We start from the raw sequence: 20839 nt of genomic DNA on the forward strand, positions 1-20839 counted from the left end.
GGAGGGCTTCATATATGGTTTTCTAGTATAAATACAGTATTAGGCACATGCCAAAGTCAGCAAATAACTGCATGTTTCCATAGGTGCAGTCACAGTGCCGCATGCATTAAGCCTACTTGACTATGCAGAGCTGCACAGATGGGTTTATGGGGGGGATGGGCACTGTCAGCTCACACAGATCAAACGGGTCGGCAGTCCTATTGCTATTCCCTACCCACAAAGCACGTAGAGCACGTCAGACACTCTCCGTGAGAAATACCAGGCAGGGAGAGCATTTTGTTGTGTTGATCACGCTTCCTGTATTCTGAACCAGGCCATATGAGTCCAAACCAATGGCAGTGCTTTTCCTGCTGAGTGCAGCCTTGGGCACTTTGACCAAGTTGTGTCAGTTTGCATCATATCACTGTTGTTTATAGGTCAATGATGACTGTCGAGTTAAATAAAAAACAACTATTTACATCATTCACAATGTTATAAGTATAGGTATTTGCTATTACACTGAGTAACCAGATGGAAATAAATAATTTGGAAATTGACGTCAGAGATAGGCTTGCCCCAATGGCTTTCCCATGCTTTCTTTCGCATATGATCGGGTTTCCCCTCGACTCTTTCCGCGTACCCAACCAAATCCCCGCCCCACTTTATTCCTGCGTTGTTTGGGGACAGTAGGAAGATGGCGGCGGCCCCGCTGTACTGTGTCTGCCGGCAGTCTTATGATGTGAGCCGGTTTATGATCGAATGCGACCTCTGTAACGACTGGTTTCATGGCAGGTATGGAGATTACACATTCCTTGACACATGCAATCGATTTAACCGACTAAACTAACAGCCTGTGCTTCGGAGTAAGCGAGGATTGTCATGCGGTTGTGACTGCTATTTGTGTGTAACGGGGTCTTCTCTGGTCTCTCACTCTATTGGCACCTCGAGCTAGCTAAACTTTACAAAATAGTAAACCGAGCCAGTGTGTTTTTATTTCCATTATACATATTGTGAGTTAGTATTTTACTCTACTTATTGGGATATTAATAGTGTGTGCTGGAGGTTTAAATGTTCTCTTAGCCGACAGCAGTTTGTCAAAATAAATTAGCCTAACGTTACTAGTTTGCTACCGTTAGCTAGCCAGCTAAGCTTGTGTGTGACGAGTTGTCAATCTCAGTGATCAAAGCCAGCCCTTTAAACATTTGGTCTGTTGATAGAAGCCTATAGGCTTAGCCTATCCAATTGATTTGAGAACAAACTTGCCTGGTTATCGATTAAAGGCGTGGGTTCTGGTTTTAATCCAGCTTGTCATCCTTTACTATTGAGTTGGGTTAATGCTAGTCTGCTTAATCAGCCTCTAATATACAATAATTGTGTATTACAGCCTGATTAATCAGACTATGTTGGTGCATGTGACAGCCTGACCTGACCCTGGACTTTCCTAGTTTAGAATTTAGGCCACACGCTTTTGTGAATTCAATTGAAATGGAACATCAATCTCTTGCACGTTATTGGTGGCATCACTTCACTAGCTAAGTGACCTCTTGCATGATCAACATTTTTAGGGGTAAACTACACAAATCCTACTATTTGAGTGAGTGACCTCGTTTGTTAGTGGCCATAAACCTAAGATGAGAGAATATGATTGTTGTTATTTGTGGGCTTTTGATTGACAGCTCGAGGTTGGGTATTTAAATCCCCCCTTTCATCGAAAATGGGCACATGTGTTATACCCCTAGTGGAAGAAAGGAGTATTGAGGAGAAAATTAAAGACAACTAATATGACTACAATAGCAGTTTGCCGTGTGTGGAAATTGCAAAGCTATTGCGTAACTACACTCTGTAGACTGCCAACAGCTCAACGCCCAGAATGATGGGATGCCTGAGCCAGGGAAGACTGTCTGTGTCATGTGCCAAAAGAAGAGGAACAAACTTTGGAGCTTTCCCATTGACTAATAACACATGTAGACACTGCTCTGCTCCAAAACCAGAGGGTTCTCTACCATTCTTTCCCATCAGGCTCGCCAGAAGGAAGTGGCATGCCTCTGGCTGTGGATGGTATGCAAACGTAGTGGAAAGCAGAGAAGCTGCCATGCCTGCACCGGAATCCTGGTGCCCGCTTGTCGGCACACCAACATACTTCCCCAAGTGTGAGCCGGGGTTGTTTCTAGCTGCCTGGCCGGGAGGGCATCTATTTTCTCTCACCAGTGACTGAACCCTGGATGCTCGTATACACCAGTATGGCTTACGGCTCCCAAACGGAACTAGGCAGAGGAGCCAACCAGAGTGCTCTGTGTTGTTTATAAGGTGTAGACTATAGACCAGGTAGGGGGCAGAAGACAGAAATAGTGCCCTGCTAGTTTCCTAATGGTTAACACACTGTACACTACAGGCATGTGCATAGGGCCTGTGCATTGAAAGAGCCTCACATCCACTGAGCAGGCCTGTGCTGCGGATGCTTCTGCTGAGACTGTGGAGATGGCACTCTGCTGAACCATTGCATTACGAATGACAACAAACCCCGTATGGCGTCAGTGGCTCACGTTGCAGCCCACAGACCTGCGTCTCTCTCCAGGCTGCGTGGGTGTGACTCCCAGTTCATGTCTGGTTCTGGTAGAGTGTGTGGTAGTGGTGAGACAGCAGAGACTGGATGGGACACAGGGGAATGATTGATGGTAGCTCCACAGAGGCAACTTCAATGTACCATCCATCATTATGTCCTACACTCTGAAAAGACTGAAGAGAGATGGATGCTCTCCCCCTGTCCTCCTTAATGTTGAGAGAATTTGAATTTGTGGGAGAGCTTGTGTTTTTAGTGTGTGTGACTCAGACCTCAGATGATGGTTAGTGTCATGTTTACATTCATTAGTGGGACTCTATGGGGTCTTTGTCTCTGGGGTATGCCAATGACATTACTCTCAGATTGATCAATGCTGATTAGGAGGTAAACAGCATCATGTATTGATTTCCAGTCGTTTAGAGTCACGGTATATTAGTTGGTTCGCTTATGATGATGCAAGGGTGAACTTTGCTTCAGATTTGTTCTGCAGCTGATGGGGAGAATGGACCAATGTTTTGCTCTCTTGGAAATACAATGAGGAGTTGAAAGTGGGATTTTACTAAGGATAACCACACTTAGCTGAGTGCATTCCTTTTATCACTCTGAAAGAAACCCTCTGAAAAGTAGCATGGCAAGTTGCATCACTGCCTGATTGACATCTACTTTGCCTACATATCATGCTTGAATATTAGAAGAGTAAGCTCTGCTGCACTAAGGACCAATCCAGTTTGTCAGCCAGTGTAATCATGTGTTGACAGATCTAGTGGGAGAGGCAGAGACTGAGGGTGTACTGTGAAGGCCTAGGTGTATGGCCTAGGTGTATGAGGCTCACTAAAGAGACGTAGGCCTATGTTGAGAACATGTGTGAGAAGACACAAACCCAGTCCCCCACCGCCTTAGAAGAAACGACTCAGTTCAACATGAGAACCTCAAGGCAATGCAACCTGCACCATAAACAATGAAGTTGTTCCACTCCTTCCCCGGGGGACTACAATGCCCCATAAACAACAAAGCAGAAGTCCTCTTTTGTTTTCCAGCTGCCTACAGAGAAGTCCTTCTACCCTAAGCTGTCTGTAGAAGCTTAGTGATGTGGGTTAATGGAGGGGAGAGGTTGTTGTGTACTAAGGCCCTTCATCAGTGCATTGTACCCCATTGATATGATGGGTATCCTTTCCTTTTCTCAGTGAGGGTTCAAATGGTCTGATTTTATGCCCACTTGGATCCTAGTCTTTGGAAAGGCAGGAGTCAGGTGCCCTTTGGGTCTAAATGAACCCAGGCAGGTGTGTTTAACTAACCTCACCCCTCCCCATCCTCTCCCCCATTATCCATTAGCTATCTGCCAGTTCTCTAATGTAGGCGGGTTGGAGCCCTATGCAGGGGGGTTATTAAGTGCTTAACGTAATGGCTGAGCCCGCCTACAACCCTTTGTGTGTCTCGGCTGATCATTGAGACACAATGAACCCCTCACAGTACATAGACTAATGAATAACCCCAGTCACACAGGAAGGCAGGCAGCTCCACAACAGAGGATGTAGCGGGATAGGAGCTGATGGCGGTGGGAGAGTTGACAGCTCTCCTGATTCAGGACAGGATGTTTGACCCATAGAGATAGAGAACTCATCATGGATATAACCCATTTTAGCATGGACTTTGCCATTGAGGGCTTCCACCATTTTAAAGTAGTCAACTGGGTGTGGATTCCTATGAGTGGGAGCAATCAACCAATGAAGAAGAAGATGGCCTCAATGGTGCTGCCCATGCTGTTACAGATTCTTTAATGGCACAGATAAAAAGATGAGTCCTCAATCTATCTCTCTGGTTTGACCTCATGCTGCTAGGTTGGTGTCTGCCCACCATTGGCAGGGGGCTGGCATTGTTTCTGGTAGAGTGGTGAGACAGTGACAGACACACACAGACCCATATTGGGCTTTATTTCTCCCAGGGATGATGTCACTTGATTTATTACTATACACTAAATACCAAAGTTTTGTCTTCCACACAGCTCTTAAATTAAGTCAGATTTATAGTTTTGTTGTCTTCGATGGGGCAGCCTCAGTAGTTTTTAAAGAGTGAGATTGATTTGAGTTCAAGGAGTCAAGGATAAGTAGCTACACAAGTTGCATCATCATCAACACTCCCCAGCCCTCCAGTTTCCAAGTGACTCACCCAACCCGTCATAACTGCGCAAGGGAAGAAACCGCATCAGTCTGGTGGCACAGTACCCTGCTTCCCCCTCGTGCCGGCCCGCGCTGCGCGGGTGCTACACAAGATGACCAGGCAGAGGAGGTGTAGGAGGTCAGCTTGGCTCGGCTCAATCCCACAGCCACACGCTCACTCTGTCGCGCTCGCTCTAGCATGTCCTACCCCGACAGACAGCCGGGAGAATTCATGTCAGGCCCAGGGTTACATAATTGGCACGGTGACTCATTCTAGTCTCCCCAGCAAGGCCATTGAGCAACCTCAGGACTCAGGAGCCAAGATTCCAGCCCACTGCTGCATTGTAGCTCATCTTGGCTGCTGACGTAGGAAGTGAGTGGAGGTGGACTGTGGAGGCCACTCTGTAGGGTTAGGACACTGAAGGAGTTTATAGCGTTGTATCTTCTATAAATGTGGCCCTGAGTTTTTTCCGATGACCTGACCAGGAAAAACTCTTAGACCGCTGCGACACTCGGGAGACCACTAAGGCACTGCATCGCAGTGCTAGAGGATTCACTATAGATCCGGGTTCAAGCTGGCCCAGACCGGGAGACCCATGAGACGGCGCACAATTGTCCGGGTTAGGGGAGGGTTTGGCCGGCCGGCCGGAATGTCCTTGACCCGTCGCGCTCTAGCGATTCCTGTGGCGGGCCGGGCACATGCACGCTGACACAGTCGCCAGTTGGACGGTGTTTCCTCTGACACATTGGTGCGTCTGGCTTCCGGGTTAAGCGGGTTAAGTGTGTCAAGAAGCAGTGCGGCTTGGCAGGGTTGTGTTTCGGAGGACGCATGGCTCTCGACCTTCGCCTCTCCTGAGTCCGTACGGGAGTTGCAGCGATGGGACAAGACTGTAACTACCAATTGGATACCATTAAAAAAGGGGTAAAAAGTACCCAAAAATGTTACAATAAAAAAAATATTACTCATATCCCTACCTAAAATCAGGCAAGATTCTCTTGCTTACCTCGGTTATTACTCCCAGTCCCAACCTGTTACGGCTTCAGGCTGGCTCTACAGTTAGTGTGAGCTGCTGTCTATCAATATTCTGCTGAACAACAACACCATTGCTAAGGAGACTTAACCAGCAACAACACACCACCAGAGAAAGTTCAAGTGTTATGCCGCTTCCTGCTGGCCTTTGTTTCCCTTTACAATTTCCTGCAATTTCCACTCTGATCAACGCTGATAGTGGCTGGTTAGAACTGTGTCCACTCCTAGGCAGGCCCTCTGTAAAAATAGTGGCATTCTCTGCTATTGAAACCTTTACTACGTCCTCACACAGCACCTAGCCTCCAGGCTAACTCCAGGAACCTGAGGGAGCTGGAAATTTAATGGCTGTCATTTACCACCCTAAGCAAGTCCCCCAGTGTTTTCTGTTTTCACACTGAAAGGAATTCCACTGTGTGTCACTCCCAACTTCAGAGAGCAGGACCTCCAAACTAATTTAAATTTACCCACTGAAGACCAGTCACAGAGCAGGGAGATTTGAATGAGAGGAAGACTGCAGAGCGGGAAGAAGGCGGAATTGCTTGAGATTCATAAAGTTGTTTGCCATCTTCATGAACTCGCAAGCCTCTTAAACTAGCTACTAGAGAAACTCAGTTTGTTTTTACAAGAAAACAGATTGTCACTATGAAGAAATGGGCCCTTTGTGTTTTCTGCTACATAATATCCATGTCAGAGCAGCAAAAGATATAAGTCCACATTTGTCTCTTTATGCTCTTGTCAGCTGAAACTAAAGTTTAGCTTAGACGATTTATCTTTTTGTTTACTTGAGAAGAAGCTCTTTTAAAAGTGCTGTCTTAGATTCCTCCCATATCCCAGTGACACAAATGTTGCCTGCTGTTTTTCTCCCCTTTTCCATGCATCGGTGGGCATCCACGCATAATGGCAACACTCAAAGCCTATTCACAGGATTCTGCGTGTTATTCAGCATTTTCTTATGGAACATAGCGTTGGTATGCACCAGAGGAATGTTTGTGTTGCTGCCTGTGGTCTGGCTGTTGTGGGGCGGTCGGGGGTTTGGTGGTGTGGGGGTTTGAGTGGCGTCGACACTGTCGCAGTTCTGTGGGATACTGAGACAAACACATGGTTGAGCCAATGGGAAAGGTCTGGCCCAGAGTGGTCTAGAGGTTATTGTTAGGGCCCAGGGAAAATCTCCTTGCCCTAACTAACTTATTCCTTGGCAGAACGCCACTGTCCTCCAGACAAGTAAAACCGATCGCCTCCCAACTTCAAGGTTGCTTGACTTTTCGTACCTCCTTTGAAAAAGTGAGGGACCAAAAGGTCACCTGAGGTCGTCTTCCACGTACACTCCGTAGTGTTTCTGGCTCTATGTTTACCTCTAACCTCTCTATGGCCTCTCTCTGCTCCTCCTATACATCACTATCCACAGCCACACAGACTGTCAGAGCAGGGTGTCAGTTTAGCAAAACCATGATATCTTTTCTGTCTCGTAAGTCTCAAGTCTGGTCCAAAGGATGACCCAGTGAGAGAAACTTGTATGTGACCCCTTTTCCCAAAGGCTTTAAATCATGTAAGTAGGAGTCCCCCCCCTCCCAGACAAAGTAAATGATTTCATGCAGTGGACTGACTCCTTTGTGTACAAAACCCTCTCAATCCCTCAAGCTGTCCAGAGCATGGGCCCTGGAACCATGGATGGGGATATCAGTGAGAGAGAGCCTGTTTCCACAACAGCTTCTCTGGTGTTATGATCCTGGAGAGAAGTCTCCTGTCCCGTCAGTTGATTTATTGGATTTGAAAGTGAAAACACCATGGCGCTAGCCTGGTCCCAGATTTGTTTGTACTGACTTGCCAACCTCTATGGTCAATGTGACGCCAAATATTGGGACCAGGCTATCATGGTCCTGTCTGTCTCTTTAATAGTTGAAGTCGGAAGTTTACATACACTTAGGTTGGAGTCACTAAAACTTGTTTTTCAACCACTCCACAAATTTCTTGTTAACAAACTATAGTTTTGGCAAGTCGGTTAGGACATCTACTTTGTGCATGACACAAGTAATTCTTCCAACAATTGTTTACAGACAGATTATTTCACTTATAATTCACTGTATCACAATTCCAGTGGGTCAGAAGTTTACATAACACTAAGTTGACTGTGCCTTTAACCTCTCTTGGGCACGTGAGACGGTAGCGTCTCAGAGCGTCCAACCTCTTCAACAGCCAGTGAAACTGCTGGGTGCCAAATTCAAATACAGAAATACTCATTATAAAAATTCAGAAAACAAAACATATTTTACATAGGTTTAAAGATGAACTTCTTGTGAATCCAACCACGGTGTCAGATTTAAAAAATGCTTTACGGCGAAAGCATACCTTATGATTATTTGAGAACATAGCCCACTAGACAAATCATTACAAACAGTAGCCAGCCAAGTAGAACATTTACACATGTCAGAAATAGAGATAAAATTAATCCCTTACCTTTGATCTTCATATGGTTGCACTCAGCAGACATTCATTTACTCAATAAATGTTCCTTTTGGTCGATAAAGTCTCTTTATATCCAAAAACCTCAGTTTTGTTCGCGTTTTCTTCAGTAATCCACAGGCTCAAACGCAGTCAAAACAGGAAGACAAAAAAATCAAAATTGTATCCGTAAAGTTCATAGAAACATGTCAAACGATGTTTATATTCAAACCTCAGGGGCCTGTTGCACAAAACTAGGATAAGGGATTAAGCCAGGATATCTTGGTGATCCTGGCTCAATTGATCTGTAATCCGGTTGCACTAAAGATGGATAGGGGGCAGGAGGATATGTTATGGTATAAATTACCATGGAGATTTATTCTGTGGAGCTAGCCTGCTCCAGACCAGGCTAAATTCCAGGATCTATTTAATCTCATCCCTAATGTCAGTCAGCAGTCACCACAAATGGAAACCAATAGTTATTTCACTGCTCACTATACATTGTTATCACATATAACTAGACCCACTGTTATTATTTAAACGTTTGTGATCATTAATTTCAATGATTTTGGATAAAAAATGATTTTTAGATGATGTTGCTATCATTAGATAATTTACAGTTTCCCATAGACTATAAGGCTATATATAAAATGATAGAATATTAGGGCCACAGAGGGGAAAAAAACACAAGTCATAATATTGTAACCAGTTGTTTTAAAGGAGGACAGTTGTTAAAATGACAGATGTGGGGCATTTCGTGAAATTGTACTTCAGTATGGTTTCATAAACAAAGACATGCTGATGTGCCAGAATATTAAGTATCACATTGTCATAAGTATCAAAACTGTAAAAACAATATGTAGCTTTTCTGCAGAAAGAACCAGCCTCATAAATTTATGACTTTATCCTTTTTCTTCAGTGTGGCCTTAGTACTCTGTCATATAAACAAATACACATTCCATATGAATATAAAAACACAATGTGTAACATTATGTTCCTTTATTGAATAAGGACAAAACAAAGCAGGTAAACCATCAGCTCCTTTCGAAACTGAAGTCACAGTGACTCTACAAGATGGAAAGCACAGAATCCAAGCATATTATACAAAATGATACATACACATTCAAAGGTCTGTATATAACACACCCTGCATGTCTGCACACTAAAATAAATGCAGGACAAATCCATACACATCAACTGAACAGACAAATGAATGGATGCAGTAGCCTCCCTGCAGCCTTGTATTACACACAGTATACCGCACAAACATCATAAGAGGCCAAATTCGTCAAAAAACGAACCCAAAAAAAACCAAATTCCTCTGCCACCGCAGGACATATTTAACCAAAATTGAAAGCACACATACTAACTAAAATAATTCAACACATATTGGTCCCTCAGCAGCCGACCACTGTCGTCATCAGGGAAGATTGCCGGATTGTCCCAGTCCATGGCTGGTGGCACTCTGGGGGCCCTCTCCTTCCTCAGGCAGGCCACATTGTGGAGGACAGCACAAGCCACAGTAATATCACATGCCCTAACAGGGCTGACCCTTAATTTGTGAAGGCAGTGAAAGCGTGCCTTCAGGAGGCCAAAGGTCATTTCAACTCTGGCCCTGGTCCTGGCATGGGCATGGTTGTAGGCCTGCTGTGCTTCCTGGGGGTCTGTGAAAGGTGTCAGGAGAAAAGGCTGGCAGCCATACCCCCTGTCTCCCAGCAACACACCAGAGAATTCACCTGTCAACACAAAATCTCATCATTACTACCTCATAAACACAGTGATATTCTTGACACAGCCATGATGGTTATAAATAGGGGTTGTGTGGCTTACCTTGTGATAGGCACTGATAGATTTCAGAGGCCCGAAAGATTCTGGAGTCATGGACTGAGCCAGGCCATTTTGCCACAACATTGCTGATCACACAGTCAGCATTGCAGACCATCTGAAATCATAAGATGAGGAATATTACACCAATCAATGCACATCACTGGCAATGCAGAGTGTTCGTCAATGGACAATATCAAAAAGTTATGTTCACCTGAACATTAATGCTGTGAAAGGATTTCCTATTCACAAAATCGGCCTCATGGGCACCTGAGGGGGCTTTTATCCTTATGTGTGTGCAGTCCACTGCACCAATGACATTGGGGAAACCTGTCACACAAAGTAATGAGTATCCTACTATGTGTTAACAGTTGTCCTGTAATTTGTAGATCCTCTTACCTGCAATCCTATAGAACTCCTCTTTGATGTCACAGAGTCTTCTGTGGCCAGGGAAGGAGATGAAGACATCTGCTAATGCTTTGATAGCCAGACACACACTCCTTATTGTGCGGCAAATTGTGGCCTTGTTCAGCTGTTCTGCATCCCCCACTGAGTACAGGAAGGCTCCACTAGCAAAAAAGCGCAAGGCCACACAAACCATTTGCTCCACACTCAGTGCATGGCTCCGTGCAGTGCGGTGCTTAATCCTGGGACCCAGTAGTCTGCATAGATACCTGATGCCATCTGCAGAAAACCTGTATCTTTCATATAGATGGTCATCAGGGAAGGCCAGTGGGTCCAACCGGTCCCTGAAGACCCTTTCTCGCCTGAAGGCTCTCCTCAGCACAAGTGCTTCTTCATCCACCACATCTCGCACGAATGGGCATGCCATTGTCAGAGCAGAAAGGAACACACAATTTTGGGCCTTCATATAGGCTAGTGGCCACACCTGGTGCTGGGGGGGTGGGCAAAAGAGGGCGATGCCTTATAACGATGACTTGGTTGTACTGATTGCTGGGAAAATAAAAAAAACCTTAGAAAGATGCCACCGTCCTGTGTGCTCACAATAAGAGCTCATATGTCATGGCTCACTTGACTTTACGAGAATATACCTAATTTTTATTTTGAGCTGTGTCATCTTCTTGGAGCTGGGGGAGGAAAGAAAAATAATGAATAATACATTTGTGTTACAGTTAGCATACAGTGTACATTGAAGGCATATCTCACCTCCCTCTCAAGTTTTTTTATTTCAAGGTCCAGTTTCCTAATTGTCCTCTTTTTTATTTCGGACTCCAGTGCAAGATTTTCCATCTTTTTCTTCTTGTACTGAATGTCTATGTCTGCCAGTTCTATTTGGCGCCGGAGGTGGTTGCCATACAACTTTCTGATAGCTTGTGAGCTCTGTGAACACAATACAATTAGCGCAGCTGGAATTTGGCAGGATGTGGTGTCCTTTTATTAATACGCACTATGTTGCCAGGCTGGTTTTCCCACTGTATAGCATCTGGGTCCTGTAAAAGAAATTAGATTTTTTGATGAGGACTCCTCACCATTGTAGAGTAAATAGTACTTTCACAGTCTTAACATGATACCTCATGCCTTCTGGAATCCAGAGAGATGGTCTCCTCCTCATCATCGTCTCCATCATGTGCTGTTGCTGCTGCACTGGGGCCTTCACCCTATCACATTTAATCGGATTCATATTGAAGCTAGTAGACAAGACATGCCAGGCCTACAGTATGCCTTTGATGGAGTACTCACTGGATCAGCATCGTCTGGTGCTTGTGCTGGTGGCTCTAACAGGAACACAGTGCTGCCAGACACTGCAAGGCAATAGGTAAACCAAAGTCAGACAGTCCAAATTGATTCAATATGAATGTGGTTGTATCCCATGTAGAGATGGAAGGACATACCTTGAATGAAGCGGGTGGCATCTTGGGAGGAACCTATGCTCGTCTCTTTCCCCCCAGGGATCCCCTCTAAGACGGGCCTGCCTTTATTTAGCTCCAAGGCCATGTCCTCTGCTGGGGTAAGGTCAGCCTTTGGTGACCCACCACCCGTGCCTTGTCTGTGGGTATTCTTTTTCACTGCTAAAACAGTACAGACAATGTGTGAGCAGGCACCTTCTGGGTACAATATATGCTTGTGCTTTGTTAAATATTAGTCAGGGACCATACCATTCTGCAGAATGTTCTTGTATTTGATTTTGACCTGCTGCCATGTCCGTTTTGGCCCGTTCATGTTTAATCTACACACACACACACACACACACACACATTTAATGGAGTCACACTGCAAAAAATTACTTGGTATTTTTGTCTTGTTTTCAGTAAAAATATCAAAAAATTTATCATAGCTTTATACAGTGTGATGGAGTTACTTTACACAATTTCACTCATATCTGCAGTGCATTTAAATTAAAAATTTAACCGTTTCATAATTACAGTACAACTGCATTTTTGGAGATGTGAATTAAATATTTGAATTGTAATTGTGATGTTTCAGCGGAGCGGTGAGTGTGTAATTGTGCACTACTTACGCATTCAGGCGGTCTGCAATACTTTGCCACGCTTTTTCTCTTTGCTTTATCACTGTGGCGAGGTTGCCTTTCTTCTTAATTATATATTTTACCTCCTCGTATGCCTCCATGAGGATTTGTGCTTCCGACGGGGAAAAGTACGCGGCTCTAGTTGCCATGGTAAATCAGTTAATCTGTGATCTGTGGCGGGGTCTATTTGAGTGAGCCGTGAGCGCGCACCTATCCAGGATTGGTTTCACCTGGCTTAATGAATCCGTGTCTGCTCATCCTGGCTTGGTCTTTGTGCAACCAATTAAGCCTGGACGCACATGTTTTGGCTTCATTGAGCTCAGCTGAGTCATTTATCCCGGATGTCTTAATTCTACTTTTGTGCAACAGGCCCCAGGTCGATAATATTTCAACCGGACAATAACGCCGTCAATTTAAAAGGTAAACAAGAAACACACTCTCTCGGTCGCGTGGATAGAAAAGCTCTGTGACACTTTAGGGTCCACTCATTCAGACTGCTCTTACTTCTTCATTTTTCAGAATACAAGCCTGAAACAATTTCTAAAGACTGTTGACATCTAGTGGACGGCATAGAAACTGCAATTTGAGTCCTAAGTCAATGGATACTGTAATGGCATTGAATAGAAAACTAGAAAACCAACAAAGAAATGACTTCCTGAATTGATTTTTCTCAGGTTTTCGCCTGCCAAATCAGTTCTGTTATACTCACAGACACTATTTTAACAGTTTTGGAAACTTTAAAGTGTTTTCTATCCAAATCTACCAGTTATATGCAGATCATATCTTCTGGGCCTGAGATGCAGGCAGTTTAATTTGGGCATGCATTTCATCCAAAATTCCGAATGCTGCCCCCTACCCTAGTGAAGTTAAACAGCTTGGAAAATTTCTGGAATTTATGTCAAAGCTTCTGATAGACTAATTGACATCATTCGAGTCAATTGGAGGTGTACCTGTGGATGTATTTCAAGGCCTACCTTCAAACCCAGTGCCTCTTTGCTTGACATCATGGGAAAATCAAAAGAAATCAGCCAAGACCTCAGAAAAAACATTGTAGACCTCCACAAGTCTGGTTCATCCTTGGGAGCAATTTCCAAACGCCTGAAGGTACCACGTTCATCTGTACAAACAATAGTACGCAAGTATAAACACCATGGGACCACGCAGCCGTCATACCGCTCGGGAAGGAGACACGTTCTGTCTCCTAGAGATGAACGTACTTTGGTGCGAAAAATGCAAATCAATCCCAGAACAACCGCAAAAGACCTTGTGAAGATGCTGGAGGAAACAGATACAAAAGTATAAATATCCACAGTAAAACAAGTCCTATATCGACATAACCTGAAAGGCCACTCAGCAAGGAAGAAGCCACTGCTCCAAAACCGCCATAAAAAAGCCAGACTATGGTTTTGCAACTGCACATGGGGACAAAGATCATACTTTTTGGAGAAATGTCCTCTGGTCTGATGAAACAACAGAACTGTTTGGCCATAATGACCATCGTTATGTTTGGAGGAAAAAGGGGGAGGCTTGCAAGCCGAAGAACACCATCCCAACCGTGAAGCACGGGGGTGGCAGCATCATGTTGTGGGGGTGCTTTGCTGCAGGAGGGACTGGTGCACTTCACAAAATAGATGGCATCATGAGGATGGACAATTATGTGGATATATTGAAGCAACATCTTAAGACCTCAGTCAGGAAGTTAAAGCTTGGTTACAAATGGGTCTTCCAAAGTTGTTGCAAAATGGCTTAAGGACAAGAAAGTCAAGGTATTGGAGTGGCCATCACAAAGCCCTGACCTCAATCCTATAGAAAATTTGTGGGCAAAACTGAAAAAGCGTGCGTGAGCAAGGTGGCCTACAAACCTGACTCAGTTACACCAGCTCTGTCAGGAGGAATGGGCCAAAATTCACCCAATTTATTGTGGGAAGCTTGTGGAAGGCTACCTGAAATGTTTGACCCAAGTGAAAGAATTTATAGGCAATGCTACCAAATACTAATTGAGTGTATGTAAACGTCTGATCCACTGGGAATGTGATGAAAGAAATTAAAGTTGAAATAATTAATTCTCGCTACTATTATTCTGACATTTCACATTCTTAAAATAAAGTGGTAATCCTAACTGAACTAAGACAGGGATGATTTTTTACTAGGATTAAATGTCAGGAATTGTGAAACTGAGTTTGAATGTATTTAGCTAAGGTGTATGTAAACTTCTGACTTCAACTGTATATACTGACAGTAATGTCATGTCTCCTGTCTCCCCACAGCTGTGTCCAGGTGGAGGAGCACCATGCGGTGGACATTGACGTTTACCACTGTCCTAACTGTGAACCCCAACACGGACCCTCCTTGAGTCAGTATTCCAGTCTGTTTTTGTGTGTGTCTGTCCATCCTGACTTTTCTCTGTCTTCTCTTCCTCAGTCGGTCTCTCTCCATCTCTTTTCTCTCCTATCTGTTTTACTACCATCTCTCTCCCGCTCTCTCTTTATCTCTCTCTCCCGCGCTCTCTCTCTTTATCTCTCTCTATTTGTTCCATCCCCCGTGCCTGTTCACTCTTCCTCCCTTTCTCCATACCTCCCCCTCTCTCTCCCTCCATGGCTGATGGACTGTCCCCAGGAGAGCAGCATAGTCTCCAGTCTGATTTAGAGGAGCCTGACCCCTGAGAGCCCGGGGCCAGACATTAACAGGCTAATTGAATGGAGCTGTAATCTTTTGACTTCAATGGGTCCTAGCCCTCACCTTGGCCTCTGTGCTAGGGGATGAACGGGGAAAATATATTATCAAGACTAATGACTATCCATAATTCACAAGCCTCCGTTGGTTTAAGAGAAGAAAATTGAATACAGTAATAATTTGTCTCAGGTCTGTCACTGGCTATAGTGATCGTATTCATGGCCAGCGAATGCTGTGCCGTTTTGTGAGTGATGTTCTGCGTCTCTCCTCTTGCAGTGAAAAAGCGCAACAACTGGCACAGGCATGACTACACCGAGCAGGACGATGGCACCAAGCCAGTGCAGGCTGGCACCTCTGTGTTTGTCAAGGAGCTCCAGAACAGGACCTTTGCCAGGTAGGAGCCCAGAACACTTACCACCGAGGACTCTGATGCCAAGCTAGACCCACTCTCACACCTGCACAGCAAACGCACGTTTCCTCAGCAGTCGTGTTGCTATGAACAAGATTGTGATCTTTGTTTTAGTCACAATGCTTAACATGTATTATGTTCTTAATTTCTCTCATTGGGTATTTACATAGAGTTGAACATATCAACAGGAATTAGCCATTACCCATTGTCTCTCTGTCTGTGTCTGTGTGTTGCAGTGGGGATGAGATCCTGCAGTGGATGCCTGGGGAGCAGGTGACCCAGAGGCACCTGGAAAGTCACGGCTGGCTGTACCCCATCGCTGTGTCCAACATGGAGGGACTGGGACTCAGGCTGCCTCAACCATCCTTCTCTGTCAAAGATGTGGAGCAAGTTGTTGGTAAGGACATAGAGAGTGAATGCTGTTTGTGTGTGTGGTGTGTGTGTGTGTGTGGGGGGGGGGACATGCTCAAGCACCCTGGGCTAGATTTTCTCTGTCTATTTGCAAACATCCCCAGAGTCTAAGTAAACAAATGGGGTAGTAGGGCAGACATTTAGCATGTAGCACAACTAAGACTGATCACCAACCCATTCACTGCCTGTCTACTGCACAGGATGCCTATTTGATAGGACATATGTTACCTACACCTATTGTTTTGAAATAGAATATAATTAAAAGCTAATGAATGCATTCTCTGTCAGATAATGAGCGCCTAACGTTGAGCGGACGCCATCTGTCCGTCAAACAAACAGGTTGCCAGGTTCAGAGGGTATTTACCCCTTTATCAATCATCTCCCAATGGCTGAATAAGCCCTACAGGAGGGGAGGGCAGGTCTTCCTCAGCCCCCAACACGACCACCTCTGCACTCTATAGAATAGAAAGGCCTGGTACCACAAGGCTCTTATTACAAGCCCGTTACTAACCCACAGCTATCTGGACCGACCAGACGCCCAACGCAACCCAAACCCACTTGTGTTTTTATCATGGAAGTTCATATTCCACCCTCGGTGATGCTTCGTTGAGCATTAAGCTGCTCTGGTGGGAAGCAGCACAGGTGTTGTGACTGGGTGGAGACAGAACACAAGCAGGATCGGGTTACCTACCTCCTTACAGTTGGGACACAATGGGGGACAGGCCTGGAACCTGCTGTCTCCTGGGGTTACCCAAGCCTAGACTAAGGTCGGCCAGCTTAGGATAAACCTCCTGGCATTTGTCACCTCCCAGTGCTTAATGTTGTTCCTGCTCGTTGGGGGTAGGTGAAGTTTTCAGTCTAAATATCATGTGAAAGGATGGTGTCTGGAAGAACCCTACAGGGTCTAGCTGGAGTGAATGCTAGGTGTCGGTGCATTGCTTAAAACACAGGAATAGTTTGACCATGTGCAACCAGCCACTATAAAGGTGTAGTGTGGAGTATTTACTATGGTCTGTTTTGGGCTTGTTGGCTGGTCGTGACTGAACACTCTGTTCTGCTCTCTCTGTTTGGCTAGCTACCCTAACTCCAGCTGTTCACTGTCATCAGACGCTGGCCAGCTGGACCCGCCGTGTGTGTGTGGTGTGTAGGGGTTTGGGGAACATTAGGGGTGTGTGGGTTGGTGGTGGGAGGATCACACAAGCACCAGCTGTCCTGTCCCCACACTGCCGACAGGCCCCCGTTTCCGGCCCTCTCTCTCCCCGGCTTTCACTGTGTCGTTTGATTCACTGCCTCCCAGCTGTGCTGGTGGGTTTTTACCCTCACATACCCATTATAGACAGTGGCCCCTTCCCTAGTCTCCACCTCTGGGACTCATATGGACTGGACAGATTTTCTGGCCCTCACCCCCCGCCCCCACTCCATCCACTCACTCCTATGGTGTATTGGCTGTGCCAGTCTCTCCCTTAGGAGTTGTACAGAGACATGGAAATGCCAGAGAGCTTCAGAGTTCAGATCCCCTCGCCCACTGACTCCCATTAAAAATGGTTATCCCTGGTGTCTGTCACTTCAGTAGGGATGGTCCTTTCTCTTAACCAGATGTATTATATCTGACTGAATGGTGCAACTGTTAGACTGTAGACACAAAATGATGATGATTCCATGGGCAGACTGATACCACGTTTTGCTGTCTGCTCCACTATATGACGGCTTGGTCATCATTCTCTTGTCGTCCACAGGCGGTGACAAAGTCATTGACGTCATCGACGTGGCCAGGCAAGCAGACAGCAAGATGAAGCTGAAAGAGTTTATCAAGTATTACTACAAGCCTCATCGGCCCAAGGTGCTCAACGTTATCAGCCTGGAGTTCTCTGACACCAAGTAAGCTGTAATTTGGTCCTACTTCTAATAATCCATTGCAGACTCTCTCTCCATCCAAATGGATACATTTTGAAATGGATGCTATTTACAAGACATGCAAACAGAAACCAAGAGCATCCAGACTGCTGTCAAGTTCTTCATGATTCATTTTGCTACAAAAACACATACAACACAAAAGAACAAACAAGAATGAACACAACCATTCAACAATACATTATGTACATCTCAAGACAAAAGTGATCAAACTACTTATTATCAATGATATCATTATTTAGTACATTTCAGCACTTTTACTGTGATTTGATCCTCTTAAGTAGCCATACCTCTCTTACCACTCACTCTCTCCCCCCCAGGATGGCAGATCAGGTGGTGGTACCTGATGTAGCTCAGAACATGTCCTGGGTGGAGAACTACTGGCCAGATGACTCCTTCTTCCCCAAGCCCTTTGTCCAGAAGTACTGCCTCATGGGGGTCAAGAACAGCTACACTGACTTCCACATAGACTTCGGTGGCACCTCTGTGTGGTACCACGTTCTCTGGGTGAGTGGGTGTTAGTTACATGTCCTACATGTACACTAGGCTATCAAATCCTAGCAGTGCGCAAAGTGCAGTTTGGCAAGTCAATGAAATCAGCTCTGTCCACAACATTATTTGGTGATAAATCGATGGCCTGGCTCGCTCTTTGGCATTCCCCTCACCACTTGTAATGCGCGTTGACATTTAATCAAGTATGTTTGTACATGGGAGGTCTATTTAGAGCAATCTAGGCTGATTGGTACCCTGGCAGAAGTTCACCTCAGCAGTACATTTCGTCGTTGGCAAGCTCCAGGGGGAATTCTGTCCCCGCCGTGGTAATAAATTATCCCTCCAACGGCAACAAAGTAACCAACCGCTGCTAATCACAAACTATGCGTTGTGTTCATGGTGACATCACCAGGCTGGCAGGCAAGCACTCTCCTTAGCTATAGAAGCAATGTGCAGCTCAGCTTGTGAAAAAGAGGGCTGGGAAATGCCTCTTAAATGGAAGAAAAAAGTCCCCTGGTGTGGAGGTCAAACACATCTGTGTGTCTCTGAAATTAATCATCTTTGCAGGCATCTGAGTGCTTCTAATTTTATAGTCACATTCTGATGTTTTTTGGGTTAAAATGTTTATTTTTGATAAACTCTCGTTAACTCTCTCTACTCTCTTTGTGTTTCCAGGGTGAGAAGATATTCTACATGATCAAGCCGACCCAGGCCAACCTTGCACTATACGAGGCGTGGAGCTCCTCTCCCAACCAGAGTGAGGTGTTCTTCGGGGACAAGGTGGACAAGTGCTACAAGTGTGTTGTGCAGCAAGGAACCACGCTGCTCATCCCCACAGGTGTGTGTGTCACAGGAGGTTGGTGGCACCTTAAGTGGGCATGCCGGGCTCGTGGTAATGGCTGGAGCGGAACAGGTGGAATGGTATCAAATGTGTTAGATACCATCCCATTTGCTCCATTCCAGACATTATTATGAGCAGTCCTCCCCTCAGCAGCCTCCACTGGGGGTGTGTGTGTGTGTGTGTGTGTGAGTAAGCATTTGGTCTTTATTTGCCTTCTCTTGTAACAGGCCATGTATTTAGTTTTCCTGAAGAGCTAAACAGCTTACATTAGGCTTGTGTTCCTGTAACGAAAGTGTAGATGAAAAGAGGTTACCACTGACGATGTAGACTGGCCCTGTGAGCGTGTGACACAGAAACCTCTCTGGAATTAGACATTGTCCTTAAAAGACCTTTTCCACTGTGTCCTTAAATACCTCACACGCCTGCTTTTGGTGATGTGTGTATATATAGACTATCTGGTAGTCTTGTCTGCCCCTCCCTAGAGAAACCTGTTGATATCCTCAAAGTAGACAAACAAAACAGTCTAGTTTCCCAGGGTGCCTGCCTGGAAAATGACTCCCTTTTTTAAAACACTGATGACATGTCATTGCCAAGTGAATTTGGAAAAGCAATCTTTGCTCAGCAACAGCCTAGACATTAGACACACCCGTCTATATTGTCGTAACACAATAGGAAGTTCCCTAATGGAACAACAGCACCAGTAATGTCGTGAAAGCGACCATATTAGAAGCTCTTGGGCCTACTTTATCCTCAGCTAAGCCTCTGCTATAGCATGTGACTTGTAATTCACCTCTCACATTCCACCCCATGTCTTGATGACGTAACGCGTCTCGAGAGCCATGAAAGGGCGACTGCAGTAAGCAGAACCTCATGGTTAACACACGCTCCTTGTTCTCATTAACTACAGATGGCTTTTAGAGTGGTTTCACTCATGTCCTTTAGTGATTTATCCCCATCTCACCGTCTCCGTTATCACCACAAGGATCCTTCCATAAGCTTACCTAATGGGGGGGGTCGTATTTCATTTGTAGAACACAGGATTCCATGTTTTTTGGCCTGTGGAGATCACCTGAGGATGATGTAAAACTATACAGGGTATGTAATCGGTTCAGAACAGCAATAGTGTGCAACTCAACAGACTTTTCACAAGTTCAGGGTATCCATACATTTCTGTGTCAATACTCCCATAGGAACAAGAAGAAAACCCACATGTTTTAAAATGCTCCCAAAGTTGTATACATTGAGTAAAGGTTAAGACTAATCATGACCAGGGCTTCAGCTGTGTCTTTTTCAGGGGGTGTGGAGAGGTGGGATAGATATTTGGGGAGGGGGTAGAGCACAACATACTTGGCCGCTCAACCGCGGTAACCCCGTAACCGCGTCAGTGCCTGCAGTATCAGTGCTGCTTCACCGCCGTCTCTGCTTTCTGTTATCTCCGGAGGTATAAAGAGCACTGCTTTATCTTTACCAGGTCAGCCAGGCCTGATATGAACCTGTATGTTTGCGTTATCAGGTCAGTTTGTGTGCGAACAGTGTGTGTGTTGGTTTTTATCAGGTTGGGTGTTTGTGTGTCACATACCAGGTTTACATCCAACCTTTTTATGCCAGTAAAGTAGATGTCGGAGA

The 20839-nt window shown here is 45.2% G+C and overlaps 2 protein-coding genes across 4 annotated transcripts in view; one reads left to right on the plus strand and one right to left on the minus strand.

Annotated features, from left to right (window-relative positions):
• Positions 1-638: 638 nt before the first annotated feature.
• Positions 639-20839, plus strand: part of LOC139533919 (lysine-specific demethylase 7B-like) — a 31164-nt gene continuing 10963 nt past the window's right edge. The window contains exons 1-7 of the mRNA XM_071332427.1: positions 639-771; positions 14744-14829; positions 15426-15543; positions 15795-15955; positions 17706-17847; positions 18201-18387; positions 19048-19210. Of these exons, the coding sequence (XP_071188528.1) occupies positions 674-771; positions 14744-14829; positions 15426-15543; positions 15795-15955; positions 17706-17847; positions 18201-18387; positions 19048-19210 (955 nt within the window). The 5' untranslated portion in view covers positions 639-673. The remainder of the gene's footprint in view (positions 772-14743; positions 14830-15425; positions 15544-15794; positions 15956-17705; positions 17848-18200; positions 18388-19047; positions 19211-20839) is intronic.
• LOC139533920 (putative nuclease HARBI1) lies at positions 9128-12846 on the minus strand. 3 transcript variants are annotated; one of them, XM_071332428.1, is made up of 12 exons: positions 12468-12846; positions 12106-12176; positions 11842-12018; positions 11690-11751; positions 11521-11607; positions 11398-11439; positions 11156-11329; positions 11041-11076; positions 10388-10942; positions 10203-10318; positions 9995-10106; positions 9128-9900 (listed from the first exon to the last, which is right to left on the minus strand). In XM_071332428.1, the coding sequence occupies exons 9-12, from the start codon at positions 10857-10859 to the stop codon at positions 9530-9532; spliced, it is 1071 nt and encodes a 356-aa protein (XP_071188529.1). In that variant the 5' UTR covers positions 10860-10942; positions 11041-11076; positions 11156-11329; positions 11398-11439; positions 11521-11607; positions 11690-11751; positions 11842-12018; positions 12106-12176; positions 12468-12846; the 3' UTR covers positions 9128-9529. The 3 variants fall into 3 exon arrangements, with proteins under 3 accessions (XP_071188529.1, XP_071188530.1, XP_071188531.1); XM_071332429.1 differs by having other exon boundaries at positions 12468-12841; XM_071332430.1 differs by lacking the exon at positions 10203-10318 and having other exon boundaries at positions 12468-12841.

The sequence above is a fragment of the Salvelinus alpinus genome, chromosome 11 (genome assembly GCF_045679555.1).
Source record: "Salvelinus alpinus chromosome 11, SLU_Salpinus.1, whole genome shotgun sequence".
In the NCBI taxonomy this organism is placed as follows: domain Eukaryota; kingdom Metazoa; phylum Chordata; class Actinopteri; order Salmoniformes; family Salmonidae; genus Salvelinus; species Salvelinus alpinus.

Coding starts and splice junctions, on each gene's coding strand:
- LOC139533920 (XM_071332428.1), bottom strand. CDS start 10,859: ATGAAGGCCCAAAATTGTGTGTTCCTTTCTGCTCTGACAATGGCATGC. Junction 10,319..10,387: donor GGAGTTCTATAGGATTGCAG/GTAAGAGGATCT, acceptor TTTGTGTGACAG/GTTTCCCCAATGTCATTGGT. Junction 9,901..9,994: donor CTATCAGTGCCTATCACAAG/GTAAGCCACACA, acceptor TTGTGTTGACAG/GTGAATTCTCTGGTGTGTTG.